The sequence below is a fragment of the Platalea leucorodia genome (assembly GCF_965183815.1).
Source record: "Platalea leucorodia genome assembly, chromosome: 3".
Classification (NCBI taxonomy): domain Eukaryota; kingdom Metazoa; phylum Chordata; class Aves; order Pelecaniformes; family Threskiornithidae; genus Platalea; species Platalea leucorodia.
In genome coordinates, this window is record NC_138825.1 from 101,472,631 (window position 1) to 101,496,904 (window position 24,274).

The window sequence follows — 24,274 nt, forward strand, 5'->3', positions numbered from 1 at the left end:
ATATAAAAATGAATGTCCATGATACCATTATACCATATATTCTATTGGATTAAGAACTTATGATGCTCATTGAAAAAGCTACTAATTAAGAATAAGAAAAAATACTGGAAATTGAGAATAATTTACCAATATTTCAGCATCATGAAAAATTGTTATTAAATATGTCACGAAACAGAAAATTATTTAACAAGTTAAAAAGCAGCATGGTAATATATCTGATAATTTGGAGCAGCCTGATGAATTTTATAGTGAGTTGATCAACTACCAAAAAAACCCCTGAAATCTCTATTGAAATCTCTATATTTCAAAATAGAATAGATCAATTTCCCTTACAAAGACAACAGATTAAAAGAAAATGAGGAACAAATATGAAACTCCATAATGAAAAGGCAGGATGTGCAATGACTTCTAATTAGTTCAAATTTAATAAGAAAGATTTATAAGCAGCTAGGAAAATGTTCATGGTAACAGATGATAAATATGCTCCTGCAAGTATGATAAAGACATTTTGCTGTAGTATTCTTCCAGTTTGAACACCACTGAACATTTATGTGCTGAGCTAATTGATCCATTATTCAAGTCTTCTGAAAAGATTTTGCTATTGTATTACCCTGTTAAGTACATCTATAGATTATTGCCCTCTTATTTACAGGATCAGAAAATCATATCAAAGTTGGTTGGAAGTGACTCCTCGAGGTCATCTAGTCCAGCCTCCTATTCAAAGCAGGGCTCTCACCAACACCAGCAGGTCAAGTCAGCTGTGGCCATGTCTCACCAAGTCTCTAAAGGCCCTAATGGAGGCGGCTCCAGCACCCCCGGGCACCCTGTGTCAGTGCTGCACCACCTCCCAGTGAGGAAGCTTCTCCAGAGGTCCAGCTGGGACCTCCCATCCTTCAGTTTGCGGCCACTGCTCTCTCACCTGCCACTGCAGGGAAGAGTTTGGCTCTGTCATCTCTGTAACTACCCTTCAAGTAGTTGTGGGCTGTTCCTAGATACCTCCTTGGCTGCCTCTTGGTGGGAGTCAACAAAGCTACCTCCCTCAGTCACAGCTCATATGTGCCCAGGCCACCTTTATAGCTTTGTGCTGGACCCCCATTCCCTTCTTCACATCTCTCTTGAATTTGAGGGTGAGGAGCCACCAAACTGAGCATGGTTTTACGGGTGCAGCCTCACCAGTGCCAGCAGATGAGATACAACAACTTCCATCCATCAATGGGATTTGTTTTGCCTTTTTTATCTGTTCAGCTTCTCTACTGGTTTAAAACACTTCTGTAGTTGTACTGGATTAGTGCAGAGTAAGTGAGTGACAGAAATAGGTTTGTGTTCCTCTGGTCTGTGATTCAACTACAAGCCTTTTTCTTTTCTCCGGAGCATCTTAGATACACATTTCCCAAAAGTATATAAAGAAAGTTGAAATAGGTGGCAAGGTTACCTTGGCACAAAGGGATCAAGGAACTTGAAAAAGATCTTGTTGCCTCATAGATGATGATCCCAGAAATATCAAAGAGGTCATAATCTTAGTATTCAGTCTTGCCCAGGAGACATTCAGCACATTTGAAATGGCAGAGATGAGCTGGACACAAGGCAAATGGTCTTTCTGGTAAGATCATTGTTTTGGAAGGGCACAAAAAATGTGGTTACTTGTACCAGCAAGGCCCTGAGAGATGTGCTGGTCAAAGAGGAAAAGGGAAAGAGTGTGACAAACGGAGAGTCCAAAAGGCAGAAATCATATCTGAGAGAGGATGTGGCTTGATGTAGACCTGGTCTTGGAGCCAGGTAACCATGCTTTGATCTCAGTAGAATTTGATTATAGATAGGAAAAAAATAAATTCCCTACCACAGCCTGCAACCTGAAAGCCAGAAGGACAGAAAGAAGCACTGAAGACTGTGGAAAACTTGGGAAAATCTCTGGAAACAGCACAGTAAATCATCCTGCGAGCTGAGACCCAGTTAATATAGATGCCATTCAGAACAGTCCAGTTTCTCCTAACAAGGAAGGTGCATTCTTCCTGGCAATGGCAGGAGTTTGTAGGGACTCTTGACTGAGTTGTCCAGAAAAGCCAAACCAGATGACATGCACTGGACAGAGAAATGCCAAGTGACTTTGACTAGCTAAACAAGCCTTCTGGCTATTGATGCCCCACAATGAGTCAAGAAGTTTCTCCAAGCTGAACTAATGTCCTGGCATTCAGGGGAGCAGACACATCCCCCCGCACCCCAAAGAGTGCACTCTTGAGGGCAGGAGTCAGTCTGCCTCTCTCTCACGTAACTAGACGCTCTTTAACATTAAAAAAAAAAAAAAAGGCACAATATATAAGCAGTAAACTAGCGCCAAAAAGTTCCAAATATGACCAGAAGACCAGAATAACAGATTTTTTTTTAACTGATTATTTTTTTCAGACTTTGAATATGAGAGAGCATTTTCCAACATCAGTCAGGACCTTTACACCTCAAAGAACAATAGAAGCTTCCATTTTTTCGATGCTTTTCTTTTTTTTTTTCTTTAATTTTAAAAAAGTCAGAAACAAATGAAGCTGTAGGAGCCCTCTGGTTCAGTTGGAGTGATCCACTGTACAACACAATAGTTCCCAATGCTGGTTCTTGTTTTTCTCATCTCTGACAGGAAACCCATGTTCTAATTATGCTTTTAAATGAACATAATGTTTTATGTAATAACTCTGAAGTGGGACATGATACCGCCATTATAATCCTAGAATTGACAAGGTAACCCCTATAAGGAATCCTTTGTACATAGGAAATCTACCAACAGATAAATAATACATCTATTTAATCATTTTGTAATTTTCCTTAATTTCTGAACTGATAATACTTCATTAGATAGTAAGCCAGAAGGAGTGATGCCCAAGGAAACATTGAAGAAGAATCAGAACATCAGTGAAAAGCAACTTCGTGAAAAACATCTTCTTATGAAGAGATAAGAGACAGCTAGAGATATTTAGAAAATTAAGACTAAGGAAGTACTTACAGTCTTGAAAAACTGCAACTTAAGAATAACGATGAGATATGCATTACCCATACTATGTATTGTCTCTCTTCACATTCAGGTGAATAGCTAGTAAAGTTAGGCTTTAATTCCTTGTTCTTTGCAATCTGTATTTTCTGTTACTTTACCAGGCAAATCTCTGTTTACTTGTCAAGTCATCAAAAGCTTAGGAAGGCTACAGCATATGAATTTTTCTGTATAGTCTTGCAAAAAATCCACCCAATTTATAGCTTTTAAATAAACCATCCAAGTAAGCCTGGCAGAATCTGCATATTGAACATTGCCGAAGTAAATTTGTATTTCCCTAGGACAATTATTCTTTTACAAGCTGCTTCCCCTACATAGATTTATCTATGCTTTTACACCTTCCTCAGGTAAAATTCTCACTGACTTCACTGGGAGTTTTTTGGAAGAAATTAATATTTCTTAATGCTGTAAATCCCAAACCAGATTGAATTCCTTATTCACAATTTCCTCAATCAAAAATTGACACTGAATTTGATGAAAAATTGAGTAGCACAAGTATTTCAACACAAGATAGGAAGTTCTATTCATTTTCAGAGACAAAGTAGCCATGCTCAACATTTTTTACAATGATCAATGAAGAATGGCATTTTCAACCCATGGAAACCCTGTTGAGGTCAAAGGAAATGTCTGAATGTATTCCATGTGAGAAGGATGTTGCTATTTTACTAAAGGCAGAGCTTTCCACTGCATATACGTCCTTGAAAACTATCAGTGCTTTCCAAGATGAGAGATATTAACTTTTCATGCAGTAAATTGGATTGATGTGTTTTGAAAATGAAACATTTCAAAGACCCTTTTTTGAATTCTCCCGTTGGCAATTTAAAATTTTAATAAATCAATAAATGTGCCCTATAAAGATCAGCATAAAATGCACCTTTCAACTTCATTAGTTCATTACACCTGTGCAAAGTCAGTGCTAACTAACAGTCAGAATAATGGGATTTTTACAGCTTCTTTCTCCAGCATAAAGGGCTGCAGCAGGTGCTGAGAAAAAAATAGGCCTGAGAAGTCTGATGCTAATAATTCAAATGATCTACTGGCTCCATTGATTTCAACGACATTAGCCAATTTAGACTAGCTAGGAATCTAACACCTTCTGATTAACTTGCTGTCATGTTGACCTGCTCTTAAAGGAAAGAACAATAGATATGTATTACCTGCTTGATTTATAAACCAGAGCTATAGGGAGAGGCAGTAAGTGAGAAGGGCTGGGACAACTCCTTAGAGTTCAAATGTTACAGGAATGGCCAACAACAATGCTAATTAAAGAACAAATTGGCCAAGCTGCTTTATAAATTGACTCTGTGTCCATGTCCTGAAAGCTTTAGAAAGCAAAGGTTAGCTCTAGAGTTTAAAGAGCAGGTTACCTGATGTTTTTGCAGATCGGCAGTGCTGTGGGAAAGTGCAGCACCTGGAACGTGCCCATCACCAGGAGGTTTCCCTGCGCTGGTGCCAGGGGAAACGTGGGATGTGGCCAGCAGCTGAGCGCTGATGGGACCGTAGCCATTGGAAGGCAGATGAATGTTGTTTGAGGCAGCGGCTACTTCATCTTCATCACCGGAGTCCGTAATCAGGATAAACTCAGCCTTAAAAAGGTCATTCTCCTGCATTTCTCCTTTGCTCGAGTTACACCCCAGGGACTGGAAAGCTGTTCTGGTGCTGTCTGTACAGATGGCAGACACACAGTCTTGTCTGGCCCCACTCTTTAAGGCCAGCTCCTCAGAGACTACGTTAGACTGCAAAAGATACAAGGAAAAAGATCCCAATTAGCTGCATTTTATTTGTGTTCCCCCAAAATGCGAAGTAATTTTGGCTTGCAGCAGTGGCTGGCACTGTGCTACCAAAAGTGCAGAGGGCAAATGAAGAATTTGGGCATGAGCATCCAGAGGAAACCAGCTCCCCAGGAGCCCTCCCCTTCCAACCCCCAGCCGATGCTTCGGGGGCTGCCTTCCCAGCGACCTGCAGAGCAACAGGGGACTCTGATCAAAACGATGGCCCGAGCCTGGCGCTGGCACAGGAACCAAAAAGGAGGGTGCAGTCAAGCCGAATGAGCTGTCAGACCAGACTACGCCAGACACGATGGGAAGGCATCCTGACTGCAGGATCCACGGGAGCGGACAATGCTCCTCAGAGGACTCTGACAGACAAATCTGGGACAAAACCTATACATATTAATGAAGAAACAAAGGCCTTTAAGCCAGGGGATTCTCTGAAAAGAGCAGACAAAGAATCTGAGGTCAGAGAGCTTTACTGTATGTTCAAGCTTCTCAGCACAGACCACAATTGTTCTTCGTATCTTCCGCAATTTCCACTTCCAGTATGTAACTTCTCAAGCATGCTTTGGATGAGAGTGGGAGTAGTGCAAGCAGGGCGTATGACACGCATATCATCAAATCATTCAGTATTGAAACTACTATGGTAAATCATATTTCTCTTGAAGGAGAAATCAGGTAAAATAGAAATATTGTGTACTGCAAAAGAAAGCCTGTAGATGGGGCTCATATTTGAATCCTGATTGAGGAATACAGTAATGACAAATTTCCACTGGCAGCTCCACGAGTCCCTGGAACTCAGTTCTTTAAAAAAAAATTGGATCATAAAGGGGAATAACACCAGTATTACTTTGGAGGTGTTCTTTTCATTATCTGAAGTTGGTTGGTTTTTTTTAAATATTATTCAGGTTCTAGACATTTTAGAAAAGGGAGTAATCAGTGCTATGAAGGCCTCAGTACTGCATCAACTGCCAGGAAAGGTTTCCTCTGCCTACAGAGAAACACAGGGAGACAGAGGTCAGGAATACCTGATTCTGCATTACCCAAGGCACTACTTACAGCAAAACCAATACTGAGTGGCTGGATATGTAACTCATGAATTAAACATCCTGAGGATAATATTCCAGTGCATGTGTCTTCAAACATGTCCATTCTCTGCCCAGACCAACCCCTTTTTTAGTCAGATAGGCCACTGAAAATGCTGGAGCATGTTCAGGTCAGAGGACTGTGAAAAGTTTATTAGCACCAAGAAGTGCAGCCCCAGCAATGTCCCAAGGAAGGAGCTGTTACACAAGAGCAGAATCACCATAAGCATTAATATTAATCTGAAGGTTCCAGTTTCCGCTCAAGCAGCATGGAATAAAATAAGAGGCTGTTAAGCATTGTGAGACAGGAAAGGAATAACAAACACTATGGGCTGGCTAAAGGCAGGAGAACCAGGAATGTTGTGCTGCTGGCTTCACCGTCACGGGAAATCATGGGGACAAGCTTTCAAAAACAAAAAGTAAGCTTTCACTTTAATGCATTACTACACAGCTATGAAAGGGATTGGCACCTTTGCTGGAAGCCACAGCACTGGCATTTGCTGAAACCAGGATCCAGTGACCAACTCTTGGTCGATTCCCATGTGATAACACTCCTCACACACCACCCTTTCTCCCATGAAGATCAGGAAGGAATCCCCCCTTGTCTGCCAAGAATATAGCCCTTGCATGACTGACAGAGGACAGTATTGAGATGGGCAAGGGTTTCCTTCCAACATAAACTCTGCCAAAGGCAAAACAATCTGTTGAGCAGATATCAGCCTTCTCTTGCGCAATGATTCTGCATCTCTGGTAGGCTTTGTAATTAAAACGAAGCACAAGCCAAGAAACGGTTCAAGGGAAAGAGCTTCAGTTCAGGGTGCTCAGGACAAAATTTTCTGTATCTTTTGAAAGAGTGGAAAAATTAACACAAACAAAAATCTACCTTATTTATAATTTCTTGATTGCTCAGATCCTTTGGCTCATCTGGAATTGTCACAAGGAACTTAGAGACATCTACAACCTCAAAATGAGTTGGAAGTCTTCCAATGGATGGTACAAATGTGAAGGTCAATGGTTTGGTTCCAGATTCTTGAGAAGTGACCTACAAAACACATAATTAGTTCAAATTATTTGTCCAAATAAAAATTATTTTTGTCAGACTTGAAATAACATTAATTACTTCATCTACATAACTTACAAGTCTATAATTCACTATACTGGTTATTGTTTTTTTTCAACAGGTCATTGTATATTAAGGTCTTCTTTAACAGACATAATACTGCCTTGGTTATACCCAAAAATATCATATATATTCTAATGGCGTGGCACAGCAGACAGGAGAAAATTTGTTTAATAGTTTGTTATTCTTTCCAATTTCCATACCAGAAACAGAAAACCATATTCAATTCATTTCAAGGCTGCTTTGATCTTTGTTTAACTCCACGTTAGTAGAACAACAATGTAATTATACTGCTGTATCTGGACATAATAGAGCCCCTAGAGTATTTGCTTAACAACTTATAACAAATTGGAAGAACCTTTGCACTGCAAAAAGAAAGCAAAACATGTTTACATTTTCTAATGCAAATGAAGCTAATTCTGAACAACATCTGGGATGAATTCTGATTCAAGGAAAGGATTTTCTCCCGTTTTCTCTGGACTGTTCAGCCACATACACCAACTATTTCTGTGTCTGTCTTCTCATTTCTCCCTCCCCAACTTGCATTCTCACTAGGACCACGTATGTAGGGCCTGAATGCACTGAAGAGAAGAGACCTTAAGACAAGGCAATTTCACCTAAACGTTCAGTTTTATGGCAGCACTCTCCCATCACTTCCATCTCCTTCACAGGAGATACTGGACAGGAAAAAGAAGCCCACACCATGGTGAAACTCTCAGTTGCTTTGCCAGATACCAGGGAGAGGAACTCCAAAGACCTTGGCAAGGTAAGTAGAGGGAACCACATCCCAAACCACTGAACCTGATATGCTGACTTTCCCATTACTTGTTGGTGTAGAAAATCCTTCTTTCTGATTCACAACTATGGAATGTATAGATTTTCCCTTATTTTATCATCTGATTTTATGGAACAGATCCTCCTAGAAGCTATGCTAAGGCGCATGGAGGACAGGCAGGTGATTTGAGCCAGCCAGCACGGCTTCACCAAGGACAAGTCCTGCCTGACCAACCTCGTCGCCTTCTATGATGGAGTGACTACATCAGTGGACCAGGGAAGAGCTACGGATGTCATCTATCTAAACTTCTGCAAGGCCTTTGACACAGTCCCCCAAAATATCCTTCTCTCTAAATTGGAAAGATATGGATTTGATGGGTACACTGTTCAGTGGATAAGGAATTGGCTGGATGGTCACATCCAGAGGGGAGTGGTCAATGGCTCAATGTCCAGATGGAGAACAGTGATGAGTGGTGTCCCTCAGGGGTCCGTACTGGGGCCAGTGCTGTTTAATATCTTCATCAATGACAGACAGTGGGATCAAGTGCACCCTCAGCAAGTTTGCAGATGACACCAAGCTGAGTGGTGCAGTTGACACACCTGAGGGACGGGAGGCCATCCAGACAGACCTGGACAAGCTGGAGAAATGGGCTCATGTGAACCTCATGAGGTTCAACAAGGACAAGTGCAAGGTCCCACACCTGGGTCAGGGCAATCCCCAGTATCAGTACAAGCTGGGGGATGAAGGGATTGAGAGCAGCCCTGAGGAGAAGGACTCAGGAGTACTGATAGACGAAAAGCTGGACATGAGCTGCCAATGTGCTCTCGCAGCCCAGAAAGCCAACCGTATCCTGGGCTGCATCAAAAGAAGCATGGCCAGCAGGTCGAGGGAGGTGATTCTGCCCCTCTCCTCTCCTCTGGTGAGACCCCACCTGGAGTCCTGCCTCCAGCTCTGGGGTCCTCAGTACAGGAAGGACATGGACCTGTTGGAGAGGGTCCGGAGGAGGGCCACAAAAATGATCAGAGGGATGGAACACCTCTGCTATGAGGAAAGGCTGAGACAGCTGGGGTTGTTCAGCCTGCAGAAGAGAAGGCTCCAGGGAGACCTTATTGCAGCCTTTCAGTACTTAAAGGGGGCCTACAAGAAAGATGGGGACAGACTTTTTAGCAGGGCCTGTTGCAATACTGCAAGGGGTAATGGTTTTAAACTAAAAGAGGGTAGATTCAGACTAGATATAAGGAAGAAGTTTTTTACAATGAGGGTGGTGAAACATGGGAATGGGTTGCCCAGAGAGGTGGTAGATGCCCCATCCTTGGAAATATTCAAGGCCAGGCTGGATGGGGCTCTGAGCAACCTGATCTGGTTGTAGATGTCCCTGCCCATTGCAGGGGGGTTGGACTAGATGACCTTTAAAGGTCCCTTCCATCCCAAAGCATTCTATCATTCTATGATTTAAAGCCTATGGCAGTTAATTGTGTTTTCAATGAACTCTAATATGCAGAACCTTGAACTGTATTCAATCATAGAGAAAAACAGGACCATTGCTTTGACTCTTTTTTTTGGCTTACTTTTGTTTAAAGTGAAACATGGTTCTCATTATGCTCCTTTGTAATTTGCATCCATAAGTAAATAGCAATTATGGAACAGAGTGGGATTATGGAATACATTCACGTGAGACTGTCTTCTCATGGCTGGAACATTAAAAACAATAGACACAGATTTCCAGTTTTTAAAAAATCTAAGCAAATATTAGTTACTTCCACTGACAGCTGTCTCCTGGAGAGCTTGAGCAAAACAGAGGCAGTTTATTTATACAAACACTGTCAACTGCTGTTTTCTCTACAATTTAGGAGAACTCTGCTCTCTCAGACCTACCTGGAATAAATTTCCGTGTGTCCACCTCTAATGCCAAAAGAATAAGGTGTTTTGATGTTTGAAAGTGAAAAATCAGAATAAATGGCAGATATCTTGGTTCTGATATCGGGCCTTTACATTCACAAACTCACATGAGTAGGTTACGTTACACTGCAGGATTGCTACCCAGTTAGAGGTGTGCACTGCAAGGCTGCAGGGACAAGGTGGTCTCCTAATTTCCCCCCTCCACTTCACACAAGTGGCCAAGCACCAGAGCACACGATGGATGGCCTGAATCAGTAGCAAAAGGGTGGCTGCTAACTGCACCATGCCAGGACCTCTGGATGTTATTTTGTGTGAGGGAGAAACAACATAGTTCTGTCCTTCTCTCAGCAGCCACGGTACCTGAGTCTGAGCATTGCTCTTTATAAAGCAGCAACATAATTTTAAAATATTAATAGCTGGCACATTCAACACTTAGTCCGTGCTCCTGATACAAGTCAACAGAGTAACATCAGTACTCAAGGACACACTCATTAGCGAGCAGCCACCAGTCCACAGAATGCAGCCGGGGATGCAGCCTCCATCCGAGCACCTGCTCTGTCCAAAGGTGCTCTTCAAGAAGCAGGATTACCTGGACACAGGCAGGAGCACCTGTGTGCATTGGTGCATTGGCATTTGTGATTGCTGTACAGCTGACACTGTCCATTACAGTCTTACACAGCACCTGGGTCTCCACTGAAATCAGGTAGAGATGGCCTTTGCTTTCCTGCAGGTCTGCCGCTCTGTTTTCATCTTCTCTCTCTAACTAGGAAATGCAGTTAGTGACTCTGGCTACCTCGGTTGTCTTTACTAACATTTTCCCCCTCTACCTCATCCTCTTGTCATGCTCTTTTTTGACACTTGACATCTGTTGTTTTGTATCATCAGCAAGTATTCTCGTGTCAGAGCACAAAATATTCTTATAAAAGAAAAAGGAAGAGAGAAAGAAAAAGTGAGCAAATAGCAAGCCCCCACACAAACAGTTTAACAGAAAATTCCAGTCAAATGTGCTAGCATTGCTAAACTCCCAGTACTTTATCTGCATATTTATAACGAGGAAATACAAACAAAAAGCCAAGTTATGAGACTCCAGACCATTGCATAGTAATGGGGAGATCTTGTCAGCACCTACTTCTATACTGCGTCTTATCCTGCACTTCCAATTTTATTGTTTTGATGGAAAAATTAAAGAATACACGAAGAAAAACTTGTTGTATTTGGCCTAAAATTTGTGGAAATAACCATCAAAACTGCTTGCAAGCTAAAACTAAGACTGGAAAACACATATAAAGATGTGCAAGCTAGAATATTTTCTCAGGTGGAAGATGCCATTAAAGCATAGTATTATTTATATTCTCCTAGTGTATTTTATTTTTCCCGGAGTTTAGAAAGTATAAACCAGCAAACAGAATCACTGCATTTCAGAAAGTTTTAAGTTGCCAGACACTGTGTGAGGCAGTGTGGAGGAATGCGCCCCACTTAGGTTCACTCATAGCGAGTGGGAAACAGGAACTTCTAGCAGGTAAAACTAACTGGTCATGCAATCTAGGCTGCATCACAGAAACCTAGACAACAAGCAAATATCACAAGAGTGGTCAGAAAACCCAAATGTTTCCACTGGGGAAAACAAAAGAGAAAAACCTCTTGTTTAAAAATCTCTTTTAAGTGGTTGTTTTCATTTTACAGATTTTGAAAAATAAGTAAAAATATTTTGACATTTTAAAATTTAAGTTTTAACTGGACAATGTGAAGCAGAAGGAACCATTACATACTTTTTTTTTTTTTTTTTTTTAAGGTAGAGAAAAGATTTTTGCACCTTTTTCATATACTAGCTCATTTACTATATCTCTCTGGCTGATGTTTCTGTCCTTGAAGAACTGAAAGAAATGAACAGGGTGAACTTTCAGCATTTAATTACATCTATTAAAAGCCACTCTGACATGTAGAGGTAAATAATAGCAAAATAACCTTAAAATTCAAATATAAATAAATATATAAGTGAAATTTTCTTGCAGATTATCCATCTTTTTCAAGACCCAATAGTAACAGCAGAAGGAATTCAGTGCCATACATTCCCTGCTGCTGTAATTCATTTGAATCAACAGAGTTACAGTGGCAGAAAAATACCATATGCAATGTCTATTCAAGTTATTACTAATGAATTCTGGTTTATATAATATAATCAACTTTATGCACAATTAAATAATTGATTGTTTTTAATTGCATCCTTTCATGTTAATTAGTTCTTTGAAGAATATAAATTATAGAGTTTAATATAAATAACCTTTGAATATCCATTGGGGGCTATAGGCTGCTGCATAATACATTGTCAAATAGCTTCAAAAGGAGAAACTTACTCTAGATGACTTCCATGACTTCCTATGTCATCAATTTACAAACAGGTTTGTTGCATACTTAATACCATCAATTTAGAACTGCCCTGTGGATAGTAACTTAAATTATATTAATTATTGTTTTCATTACTGCAGCTTCTACAGTCCTTACTTTTTATTGTCTCGGTTACCTTATGAAGATAAATGAACACTTCTATTTAATCTCTCCCATGCTCTATATACATTCAGCATACTGCCTATTTTGTAATTTAAATTGAGGTCCCATTGTCAGTGATTGCTTCCCAGGATTTCCTTCTGGAATACAGATTGCTAAAGTGAAATTTAATATGCTGGTTCACATTACCACTTCTTCCACTGATTTGCTAATGTAAGTCATTTTGCTAATAAAACGACACCCTGAGAAAACCTTACTCTTGAAATATCAAGTACTTGCTTTTGAGGCTGTTTATTTGTTTAAAGGACAGAAAAGGAAATAGATGACAAATAATAGCAAAATAACAAGCATGTGCATCATACCATAGAAACACATTGACTGACGCACTGGTTTAGTCAGAGCACAAATTCACATGCCCACAATTCCTGTGTGATAAATATAGCTCTAACACACAGAGCACAGCTAAAGCCGCTCGCCCAGCAGGGAGAGGGGCCATCCAAAAACACGGCCTGGGTTGTGTAACCTCTACTCAAACTCCTTTTCTGTGTTCAGACTAAAGTCAAAACACAGAAGAGCCATTGTCTCCTCCTTGAGACAGAGAACAAGGCTAGTCTACTACGCATGAAATGATCAGTTAATGAGATGTAGGAATCTTCAGCATATCTTCATATCCTGACTTATTATTGCTATCACAGTAACCTAATACAGATTAGCTAATTATTGTGTAATATGAGCTCTGTCTTATCTAAAACCCTTTACAAACAGCAGCAGATGATCATCTGAACACTGACTTTGTATCTATCCGTGAAACTTCAGGGGAAAAGCTAAATCCACTCCAAAAGTCCAGGATGAAATAACAGCCCAGCTGAAGATTGTGCCAAAATTTCCACCGATGATAGCTGTGGTCTAGGAACTTCCCCAAGCCCTGTGATGTGCCCATTTTATCACCTTCAGCAAATCACTTTTGCTTCTTTCAATACAGCACCACATACTAAAACGCATATGCAGACAAATATCTTTTGAAAACTAATGTGTGTAAAGCACTAGAAAGAGCAAATGAATAATAGTATAAAATTGTAAGCTATTATTTAAAATGCAAGAGCTCATTCAGCTGAAGTGTTTCTTTTCAACAATAATTTTAATTAGCTCTTTAGCCCAGCAGACTTTATACAACTGTAATTGCTCTTTCATAGTGGCCTACACATATGCAGCTAAGCATGGTGAAAAGTAAGTAAAGATAACCTTTCATTTCCTCCTTTGCAAAGCAGGGTAAAATGCCTTGCCTGTTATGTTTAATTGATTTAATTAAATGCAGTTTGACTAAATGGTCAGAAATCATTAGACCCTAAGGTGACCTGGGTCTCTAAATCATATTTTAGGATCACTGACACCCTTAAAGCCCTTATTTGCTCCAGGTTCCTAAATCTCCTAGGCCGCAACACCTTCCAAGGTAAAAACACCTCTGTTGTAACATCCCAAGCTGCAAAGTCCATTACCCATGCACAAACCTCCAGCTAGGCAGTCCCACACCCAGACTGCCTCCAGCTACTCCCTCAGCAGGTAATCACCATTTCCTTCTGTCTGTCCGGCTTTCATTTTACTGCGTGGATCAATCAGAAACGACCCAGAAATATTGCTGCTGATCTTGCACAGGTTTTTTTTGCAGTATGGCCAGGCTTGCCATCTGGTCTTGCATAGAAAGCAGTCAAGGACTGGCAAAAGTAGACTGAAAAAGTTTGAAGGCTCATTGCAACAGAAAATTAAAAAATAAAAAACAAAACTGGTGCTGTCTAGCATGCACACGGACCACTTATCAAATACATTAGAGGTCAGAAGACTCCCTCAGAAATGGGAGACATCAGACCAAGTCCAGTGCCCGTAGATACATAAAAATATGTGCACTTAAACTTAGGTCCTTACAAGGTCATAGGACTTACGAGTTCTTACGTAGAGTATCCATACCGGTGTATGCACATTCACATACACTGATACACCTAATATATGCTTATGCAATGTCATGATACTTCTGCCCAACAAAAAAGCTGCAGACCACTTAGTCACATTGGTATAACAGCAGCGAGGCACAACAGATCCCAGTTTTCCAGTCCTTTTTTGAACACTCCATGTCAATTATTCAGTGAGAAATTGAAAGTTAACCTGAATTTATTCTTTTTCCTGTAAAAGTTTCTTGCAATTTCAGCCCTGCAAGAGAGTCCCAGAATGCTGCTGTCATCCTCACAGCAGTCTTGGAGCACAGTCTCATTAATGCATATGACATAATTCCCCTCATTTTCTTTTTCCAAAAGGTGCACCTATCAGTAAGCAGGTGTAATTTTCAAATCAAGCACTGGGAATAGAAATAAATCCCTACTTACATCTGTTGGAACTGAGAGATCTGTCTTGTGGGCTGATGTTAGCAAGGAACTTCAATTTTACAGCAGCATGGATCAACCATTTGCCCTTTGGTTTCTCAAGATGTCTGAGTGGTTGAGGGACAGAGGGATTTCAGCCAGACCAGCTCCCTCCCCACGGAGCTGAGGCTCAGATGCGGTGGGGTTTTGCCACCACACTGCTGAGCACTGCCAGTCCTGCCCTCGCCACCACAGGAGGATCAAGCCCACGCAGTGCTGCCACCACAGATGAGCACCTCAGCAGTTCTCCTTTCAAAGATGCATTGCAAAGCAAGTTTGGTAACACACCAGTGATACTGTTGCAAGCAATACACTTTGGAAGCAGGTGGTGCCCAGCACCACATTTTTGTCTATACGTATCCCTGCATGTGTCTTCTAATGGATCATTATTTTCGTGCAGTGAACTAACCATGGAGTCACTCCAGAAAAAGGATATATATGTGCTAATAAAACATATGTCATGTTATCAGGAAACCATAGCTTGAAGGCTGCCGAAGAAAACCAGGGGATTTTAACAGATGCTTTCAGAAGTACAAGTACAAGATAATAGCAGAAGCCCTGAAAGTGCAAGTATAAGATGGGGTGCCTGGGGCTACAAGCACAAACCTTTAATAATCAGTTATTATTCACTACAGGAATGCAACCTTGTGTGCTGGTATTAAGGACAACAGAGGAAGCAAAGAACCAGTATCCAGCATATGTAAAACATATCAAACACCATAGAATTGGGATATAACATAGAATTTGCTGGCCAATGAAGAAAGAACAAGTGAACCGTTAACAAACACAGAAAAATAATTTCAAGTGGGCTAAAAATGCAGAGGAAATAAGCCCCACTATGAACATCATACACATCCCTGCAAACAACTGGAGATGCTGGCAGCTTCCATAGCAATGTGTAGAAAAAAAGAAGCGGTAGAAACAAGAAAGTTTGTCTAGGTCACTTTTAACTCTATAATTATTGAGAATGACCTGTAATAATTGGACCATTTGGACTTTAAGTGTGAGTATCACTGTAGTTGGACTAGTAATCATCATATAAGCCCCATGTACACATGAATTTGTGTACATTTGTGTGAACAGCACAATGAGGAGGTGCTAAGATAAAACAGTAGATGGAAGAGAGGGTAAGTATGAGAGGTAGTGCATGAAAGTCTTTTCTAAACTGATAAACTCAGGAGATTAGTTGTCCAGTCGAATACACAAAAAATGATAAATTCAGAATACCAAGAGTCAGCCCGATCTCCCTAAGACCACCAGGACACACTGGCATCGGCAGTGAACAAATCGAACCCCATTCCAGACAGCTGTAGCTGCTGTACATGGACAAAGACTTTGGGATTATACATACAAACAAAGAAACAAGAGGCCCCTAACATAACTTTCTGAGCACTCACTTAGAAGCCAAAGGCATAGCAGCAGAACCTTCTGCTTCTGCACAAAGGGTTGCCCTTCCAACCGTGGCTCCAGCTGGGTAGCTATGAGTTAGAGCATAAGTGTATGAGAGACCTGTATGCGTAACTAAATGCACCGTGTGAATAGTTATCCACTGTTAATAAGAACAGGCTCATTCTATTAATGATAATAGCTTGGCTAATAAAAAGTGTTCTGATAAATATTGGTTGTGATGAGTGCCTCCTCCAACTTGACCCCCTTGTCAGGGAAAAGGGAATTAACAACTTTATAACTCTGTGATTATACTGTTAATACTTCAATTAGATTAAGTACAAATTTTTGTCTCTCTATGTGTGTTTCTCTAGCTTGCATAAGGTATCTGGTCTTTCATCACTCCCTTGAGGCTTGTTAGTGATTTGGATGAAGCAGATGAGATACTGAGCATTTCCCATTTGTGCAACCTTTCTGCTCGTTTTTGAAGAACTACCTTCCTGCTTTGTTTACACACAACTGAAGGAGTACTGGTACAGCCTCACTTTACAGCAGCTAAGATATGCTTTAAACAGCTCCAGGTTAACAGGTGTGTGTGAAATCCCTCATGGACTCTGATGAGGACGTGCTGGGTGTCAGGGCTCTCAGTGCTTCACTATGAACCTGCTGTTAGCGAGAGCGCTTCAGCAGTATTTCAGCGTACACAACTGCACTGGCAGTCTCTCTGTGTTTCCCCAGGTATAATTCTACCCAAAACACTTCAACACAGAGTGTGAACACACCTATCATCCAACTCTGATATCAAGAAATGAACAACCATGGCCCTTTATACCACAGTCACCTGGTATTGTAGCACTTACTCTAAAAAAATTCTCCTCAAACCTGAAGGACCACAGGTTAAGGCTCAAATTCATTCTCACTTCCAGCACTTTCAGCAAAGAAAACCCCCTCTTTCCAGGAGAGGATACAAGACAGTTTCAAACACCGGGAGGTCTCTCCTCACCCAGAGACTTCAGCTACCTGTGGGTGACTTGAACGTGCCCGTTCTCTCTGCCCCAGGTTAATAGTTCCTGCCATTGCCTGCTGCCCCCAGATACAACCAACCAGCTCCACCTGCTCTCACTGGAACACCAAAAAGCAGAAAGATGCTGTTACTCACGCACATCCTGTAGGTACCATATACATGTGCTCTCCACTGACAGCTGTCTCCTCATTCATTTTGACTGTTTCTGGTTCCTTAAAAGTTGCCTTTTCCTCTCATTTCCCTCTTTTATTAATTCTGTCTTTTCTCAGCTAAACAATGTTAAAAGTACATTTAATTTTTTGGTAGCTTTTTCAGGTTAATTTTTAAAAAAATATTTTCCTTTTTGAAAACTGTAAAAAGTAAGGGGTTTTGAGTATTAAAACATTTTGGCCAAGTTTGGTTTAATTAATTAACTTTTTATTTAAAAATAATTGATCTGACAGGGGGAAAGAACAAGTTGATGTGATTTGCTCTTGGCAGCACAGATTCTATCAAGTTGTCTCCTGTGTTCAGACTCTTCCATTATTATTATAAAGCTTTCAGTTTTATTTCTTTTAAATCTCTGAAGCATGACATTTTCAATAGATACCTCCTTTCCCAAACTGCTACATCTTGTGGCTGGGCATTTGTCTTGCTAAGGAGCTATATTTTTGGAGCAGGGATCCAAAGGGTATAAACAAACACATAGAGCTATACAGCTTAAGTTTTCAAAGGCTATGCACCTGCCACCCACATATCAATGACAGATAATAGCACATCTTTCACATTTAGAGTTATCTATCTCACTAATTGATCATGACATACTCTCAAATATGATTTTCAAGATGTTAAAAGCCATCTGGCATCTGGATTTATCAGTTTTTTGATCAATCAGAAAAAGGTATTTCAGAAAAAAAGGAGCCGCTTTCATAGATTTCATGAAGTGCAAATTAAAACCTTAGTCTTTATCCACTCTTGTATGACTAGAGTGAGGACTTCTAGTTTATCTGCTGTCATTTTTTCTGCTGCCATTCCAGCAGACAGCAGCAAAAGTCTTATAATACCAGCTAGCCCAGATCCCTCAGCTCCTTTCCGTAAGGAAGAGAACAGAGTTCTCATTGATGGTACATTAGGGATACACAGAGTATTTTGGAAATATCAGACACTAAATTTGCAGCTTTTTAACCAACCATAGGAGGAGGCAGTGGTATTTTAATCATTAAGAAATGGATTATTTCATCCTGTCTAATCAGCAATAGGCTTCCCATCAGAAGCCACACCACCCTTTACAGTCATCTGTGCAAGGGACTTAAGGAATAATCAATACGAGCCCGTCTACAAGCATTCTTACCTGTCCTCTGCTAATAAAACTCAGATAATTCAGATGCCTCTTTCCCCAGGCTGCTGTCTGTAGTATGTAGAGCACAGTTGGGAAATAAATAAAAAATGAACATAAAAAAGCAGTGAAGAAATGTGTGTGATAAAACTGAAGAAGAGGTCATATTTTCCCCTTCTCAGTAAGGATTTTCAGAGGTCCTTTTAATAAGCTGTTTTCTGAGTAGGTCTGTGTGGGCCCAGAAGAATGTTGGCTACAAAGAGTAATTATTCTGGCACTCAGCTACTAACAAACAAAAAGGTAAAGCTGAATGGCTGTTGGCTTCATCTGCACGTTCATAGGAGAGCATGATGATAAACTTAGGATCTCATTTTCTACTCTGTGCTAATCGTTAAAAAGCAGCTCTCTTTAAACATTTAACCTTAGTTTTCCCAGATGTCAAGAACACCACATGTTTAACAGTGCCAGGGTCATTCTCATACAACTTTATCTATTTGGAAGAATAGCTACACTTGCTTCAATTAAGTCATTTTATTTTTATTTTTTTTTAAAAAAAAGCATTTGTGTGAAGAATTGTCATTTTACAAACTTGACTTTGTCTCATTAAAAAAAAAACATTTTGAGTTCTGCACTCTGGCATAATCATTCAGCTAAATACAGTCATGTACCATTCCTCGGATATTTTAGAGTGTAGGAGAAATAATAGGAGTAGATTTTCCACAGCAGACTGCACATTTTGTACCACGAACAAGCATAATTTCTTTAGCCAACAAATCTGGGCAGCCTGCAAACTGAAATCTATACTTTGCCTCAGACTTCCTATGCAGGCCTGAGTAAGTGCCTATAACCTTGTCTATACTAAAATATTCTGACAGTCCATGGCAAATTCTTCACCATATATTCCTAGATATCCTACAACCACATGACATTATTTGACTAGTTTTGGTGAAGGTAACATGCGTAGTTAGCATGTGCCAGCCTTAACTTAGGACAACTCTCACCTCTCTGGTTTCTGTACCTAGGGATGACATACGACACCTATCAAAGCTCCCATTTGAGTCCAGCCAAGCAGCTCTTCATAACTAGGACTATCCCATTCAGATGGTCATCTTGACCTAAGTCAAGTTCTGGTTTTGCTCTGCAAGTCATATTCCTGCCAGAACAGAGATAGGAATGATGTTGTTTACTTTCAATATCAGGTTTTCCTTCTTTCTAGGCCTATGCTCTTGGTCTTATATGTCAGTGTCAATTAACACATCTCCTGACCAGTGATTCTTTCTTTCCTCTTTTTATGTTGTCCTTACTAATCTCTTATCATCTAGGTTTCTCTCGGTCACTCTCCTCTCCATTTCCAGTTTGCAATCTACGTTTAAGTTATGGCAGAGTTTACAACATCTGAAACAGACTTCTAGAAAAGTGAGCAAACACAGTGTATTTAGGTTTGGCTTCATGACCAGGTATGCTACTAATGTCAGGCTTCTAAAGAAGAGTCTTCCAAATTTAAGCAAAACCCTGTCAATTTTATAAAGAATACTTTAGACTTTCAGCTGAAAATGTGTAAATAACACTACCTCTATAGATACTAAGAACTAACCAAAAGGATCACAGTATTATAAAAAGGGCAGGTGACTTAATTTTAATGAACAAATTCTGCATATTGTCATTTACTTCCTACCAAGATTTTCTTCAGAAGTTCCCAGTATAAGAATACCGGTGACAATGCAATGGAAAACACCTTTGCATGTAGTAACAAAGAATGTAGATTCAGTACTTGATTCCTACGTGTTTGTACTTTCATGGTACATCTTCATGCTAAGCATTGGAGGAACGCATGGATATAATTATCATAGCTTTAGATTAAAGAAGCAATTGAGATCGTTTATTGCCAGAACTACAATTTGAGAGATTTTATAAACATTTTTATCACCCTAAAATATTTCAAAGCCCATACTTCCTATAACACCCCAAAATAAAATCAGTATAATCAAGGCTGACCCTGACAGTAATTCCAGTATATTCCATATAGATCCTTAAACTACCTTCATCACCAGGGAGAACTGGTTACCCTCAAGTTGTTCATTAAGTGACAAAACTAACATACCCCACATGAGACGTATTCTTTCTCTCCTCCTGTCCAGCGGTTTAGTATTTTCATAATGTTAAGAGTGTTCTTAAGTCAAGGTTATCTTATACTATGTTTTTTATTTGGTAAAGACAGATACCCTCTGCTTCCAGCTATAAGTTTTAGATTCCAAAATTCTGTAGCCTTTCAAAGAGACCTTTGCTTCTTTTGCCTTAGTGGCTGATGACTCTGCAGTCTCCTAAGAGAAGAGCTGCCAGATTCAGGGAGAACGTTGCTTGCTTTTAGAATACTGCTGTATTCTAAAATGTCTGGATTGAGGACAGTCCTGCAAGACTTCAGAAGAAATGCTGATTTTTAAAAACTTTAGACCATTCTTTGCTGAAAGTTACTTGAAATCAGTCAAATTTCAGTACAAATCTCCCTGTACTCGGTACTGGTGAGGCTGCACCTCTAGTACTGTGTTCAGTTTTGGGCCCCTCACTACAAGAAGGACATTGAGGTGCTGGAGCGTGTCCAGAGAAGGGCAACAAAGCTGGTGAAGGGTCTAGAGCACAAGTCTTATGAGGAGCGGCTGAGGGAGCTGGGGTTGTTTAGTCTGAAGAAAATGAGGCTGAGGGGAGACCTTATTGCTCTCTACAATTACCTGAAAGGAGGTTGTAGCGAGGTGGGGGTCGGTCTCTTCTCCCTAGTAACAAGCAATAGGACAAGAGAAAATGGCCTCAAGTTGCGCCAGGAGTGGTTTAGGTTGGATATTAGGAAAAACTTCTTCACCAAAAGGGTAGTCAGGCACTGGAACAGGCTGCCCAGGGAAGTGGTAGAGTCCCCATCCCTGGAGGTATTTAAAAGACGTGTAGATGTGGTGCTTAGGGATATGGTTTAGTGGTGGACTTGGCAGTGCTAGGCTAATGGTTGGACTTGATGATCTTAAAAGTCTCTTCCAACTTAAACGATTATATGATTCTATGAAATTTTACCTGAGAACTGAGTGAAAATGGATGCTATTTCTAAACTTGGTCTTAGCTTTTAAAAGGAAAGAAATATATCTTGGATGTCAATTAAACATTATTTCTGCCATTACTAGTAATAGAACAGTACTATTTATCATCATGTTCCCAATTATAGCAATGTACATTATTTCAAAAAGAGACTCAACTCTGAGTTAGAGTCAGCTTCAAAACTCTGGAAAATAATATTATATATGCACAATTTGCTACCAATGGAGATTGTTTTCTATTTTTCATCCATTTCCTGAAAAACGTGTTTCAGGTGGAAACGAAGATTGCAATTCAAATTATAGAAATTAGGAGGATAATATAAAAGTTAAAAACCGTAAAGTATTTCCATTATCAGTTTGTTGTTTTGAGATATTAATTTTAATTTCCAAGAGCAGGGAAAGACCCTATAACTCATGTATTACTTTTTCACCCTATGTTTTGACAAGTTAGAAGATTTAAAGATAATAAACAGATTTGGACTCAATAAAACTCCTTCTTATGTTTCAGCAAATAACTCTTGCTAGGATTCTTTATCCCAGAGATTATATAATTTCTGTGAACAATATTAAGAAATCACAAGTATTTTTAATAAAGCTCTCATATCTGTATGCACAAGGCATCATGCAATCTGAAAACTTCATAATCAATGTCTTCTGAACAGCTTCACAAGTTTACATAATACAAATGTATATCTAGTCTCAAACGAAAAGAAAAAAAAATTAAAAACCCTAAACCTGTAAGTCATGCATCAGCATCTTAAGAGCAATGTATCGGCAATCCAATGCAATTGTATTTATGCATGCTTCTTACTAAAGCTTCAGGTTATTTTAAAATTGTCTTAACTTTGTTTTTAAGAAAAGGGCATTGCTGTAGTATTTCTGTCAAATTCTTTTTCATGGTGTTAGATTTTATGATCCTACTGACTACAGCTCTTTCTTCAGGAAAAAAGTGATTAGGAGCTCAGTCTTGCCAACATTATCCAGCTGAGGTTTTGATTACAGGAGAGACTACAGGTCAATGGGAGAGCTCAGGCACTCAAGAAAAGCACAAGGCAGATGTGCCCACAGGATCAGTCCTCTTATCTGAAATGCTCATTCTCTGACTTTTAAAGGAAGTGTAATAAATGACATGCATTTTACCAAAAAAGTAGTTACCTCATGCTGTACATGTCTTACAGCTCCAGTCTCTGATTTTGCATCTGCCCTGCCTATATAGGTCTTGTTTGTTAACTAGCCAGAAATTGGCACAGAGAAAAGAGTTTGAAAGTTAAGGAAATGAAACAAGTTATTTTTGGAAGTGACTCAAAAGCCCTCTCGAACCAAGTACTTATTTCTCCTCTGCTTCCCCGAAAAGATTCTTGCAGGAAATTATCAAATATACTAGTAGCTGGTAAAATTTCATTCATTTAAAAGGTTGCCTTTAATTTCCGTGGAAGTCAAACGCTGTTTGTTGCATGTAGTATTGCCTCAGCTGATTCTACATCGCCATTATACATAGGAAATCTCATTTCTTTTGCAGTTCTGAAGTGGACCAGGAATTTTTCATTTATGTATTTTTTCTACATAAGAAAGTCAGTTTGATTGAACAAAATCTTTTAACAGAACATATTTGCTTTTACTCACTTTTCGGCTGGAGGCTTCCTTGAACCCAGGGTGGACTGACTAGTGGAAACACCAGGATGGAGAGACAGAACTGCTTTTTAACATGCCTCTCTTTGAAGGGCAAGATGGAAACATACCCCAAGTTTCCTACAGCACTGATGAGTGCCCCAGCTACCAGGCTATTTTCAGATGTCTCTTTCTCAGATGTGTTTTTCAGCACAAGCTTTGAAAGATGTCTCCCTCCATTAGCATCAGAAAACAAATTGTCAAAGATTGAAACTTTCCTTCAGACAAAGTTTTTTCCTAGCTAGAAACGTCAAACCCAGTCATGGAACATTATAACGGTGATATGACCTCCCAGGGTCGGGGAAGAAATCAGCACAAAAATCCTGAAGTTAAGGCCTTGGGTGAAGGATTTGAGGAGCGAGCAAGGAGCTTTAGGCAACTTTGAGAGGACAGCTTTTGTTCTGCAGCGCTCGCTGGCACCTGCCTTTCGCCAGTGAGCAGCTGAGACCCACTGCAACACCTGAAGTTCACAAACAAGCCAGAAGGCTGCAGATGAAAGGTCTGGACTGAAGGGTTGTCATCAGCCTTTATTCTTCTTCCAAAACAATGCATTTGAGGAACGCACATGGTCACAGATAGATTTGAAGTAATTGGCAGGCATTTTTGTTTGGCTTCTTACTAATGATAAATAAACACAAGATTTAAGGCTGCACTGGCGCACAGCCGTTCTTGGCAGAATTTGACAGCAAAAAAGGCTTATACAGAGGATTTCTGCTACAAACCCAAAATCAGGTCTGCTTCAGAGCTGCTTGTCTGCTACATAGGACACAAACTATTTCTTATTCATTACTCTTTCCCTCTGGATTGCTAGAACCTGAAACATTCATTAGAGCATTCAGGATTAAGAGGCTTTTGGCATACTTTCTGTAGAAAGTGTGTGTGTGTGTGTTTGTAAAATGAAAGACAGGAGAATGCTACGTGGGTGGAGGTGAAGTGTCAAGAATTTAGGATTTGCTTTTGCAAATAGCTATGTCAGCAGACTGTATACTTGTCCTATTAAAACAAATTAGGCCTTGGTCACATGAAACTTTAGACTTTTTAAGGGTTACCTGAGAAAAATTTAGATTTTGAGCCAGTTCTTATAAAGTTTTTGAGATCAGATAAAAACAAAAATAAAATGTACTGTGATACATTTGCACCTGCCTACTTAAAAATATACTTCATTCCATGAAGACTAGTTAAAAGGCACGGTCCCACAAGAATTAT

The 24,274-nt window shown here is 39.9% G+C and overlaps 1 protein-coding gene across 1 annotated transcript in view; it reads right to left on the reverse strand.

Annotated features, from left to right (window-relative positions):
* MLIP (muscular LMNA interacting protein) overlaps positions 1-24,274 on the reverse strand; it is a gene marked incomplete at its 5' end in the record, with an annotated part of 117,263 nt that overhangs the window by 63,763 nt on the left and 29,226 nt on the right. Inside the window, 2 exons of the mRNA XM_082305991.1 lie at positions 4,399-4,767; positions 6,772-6,930. Of these exons, the coding sequence (XP_082162117.1) occupies positions 4,399-4,767; positions 6,772-6,930 (528 nt within the window). The remainder of the gene's footprint in view (positions 1-4,398; positions 4,768-6,771; positions 6,931-24,274) is intronic.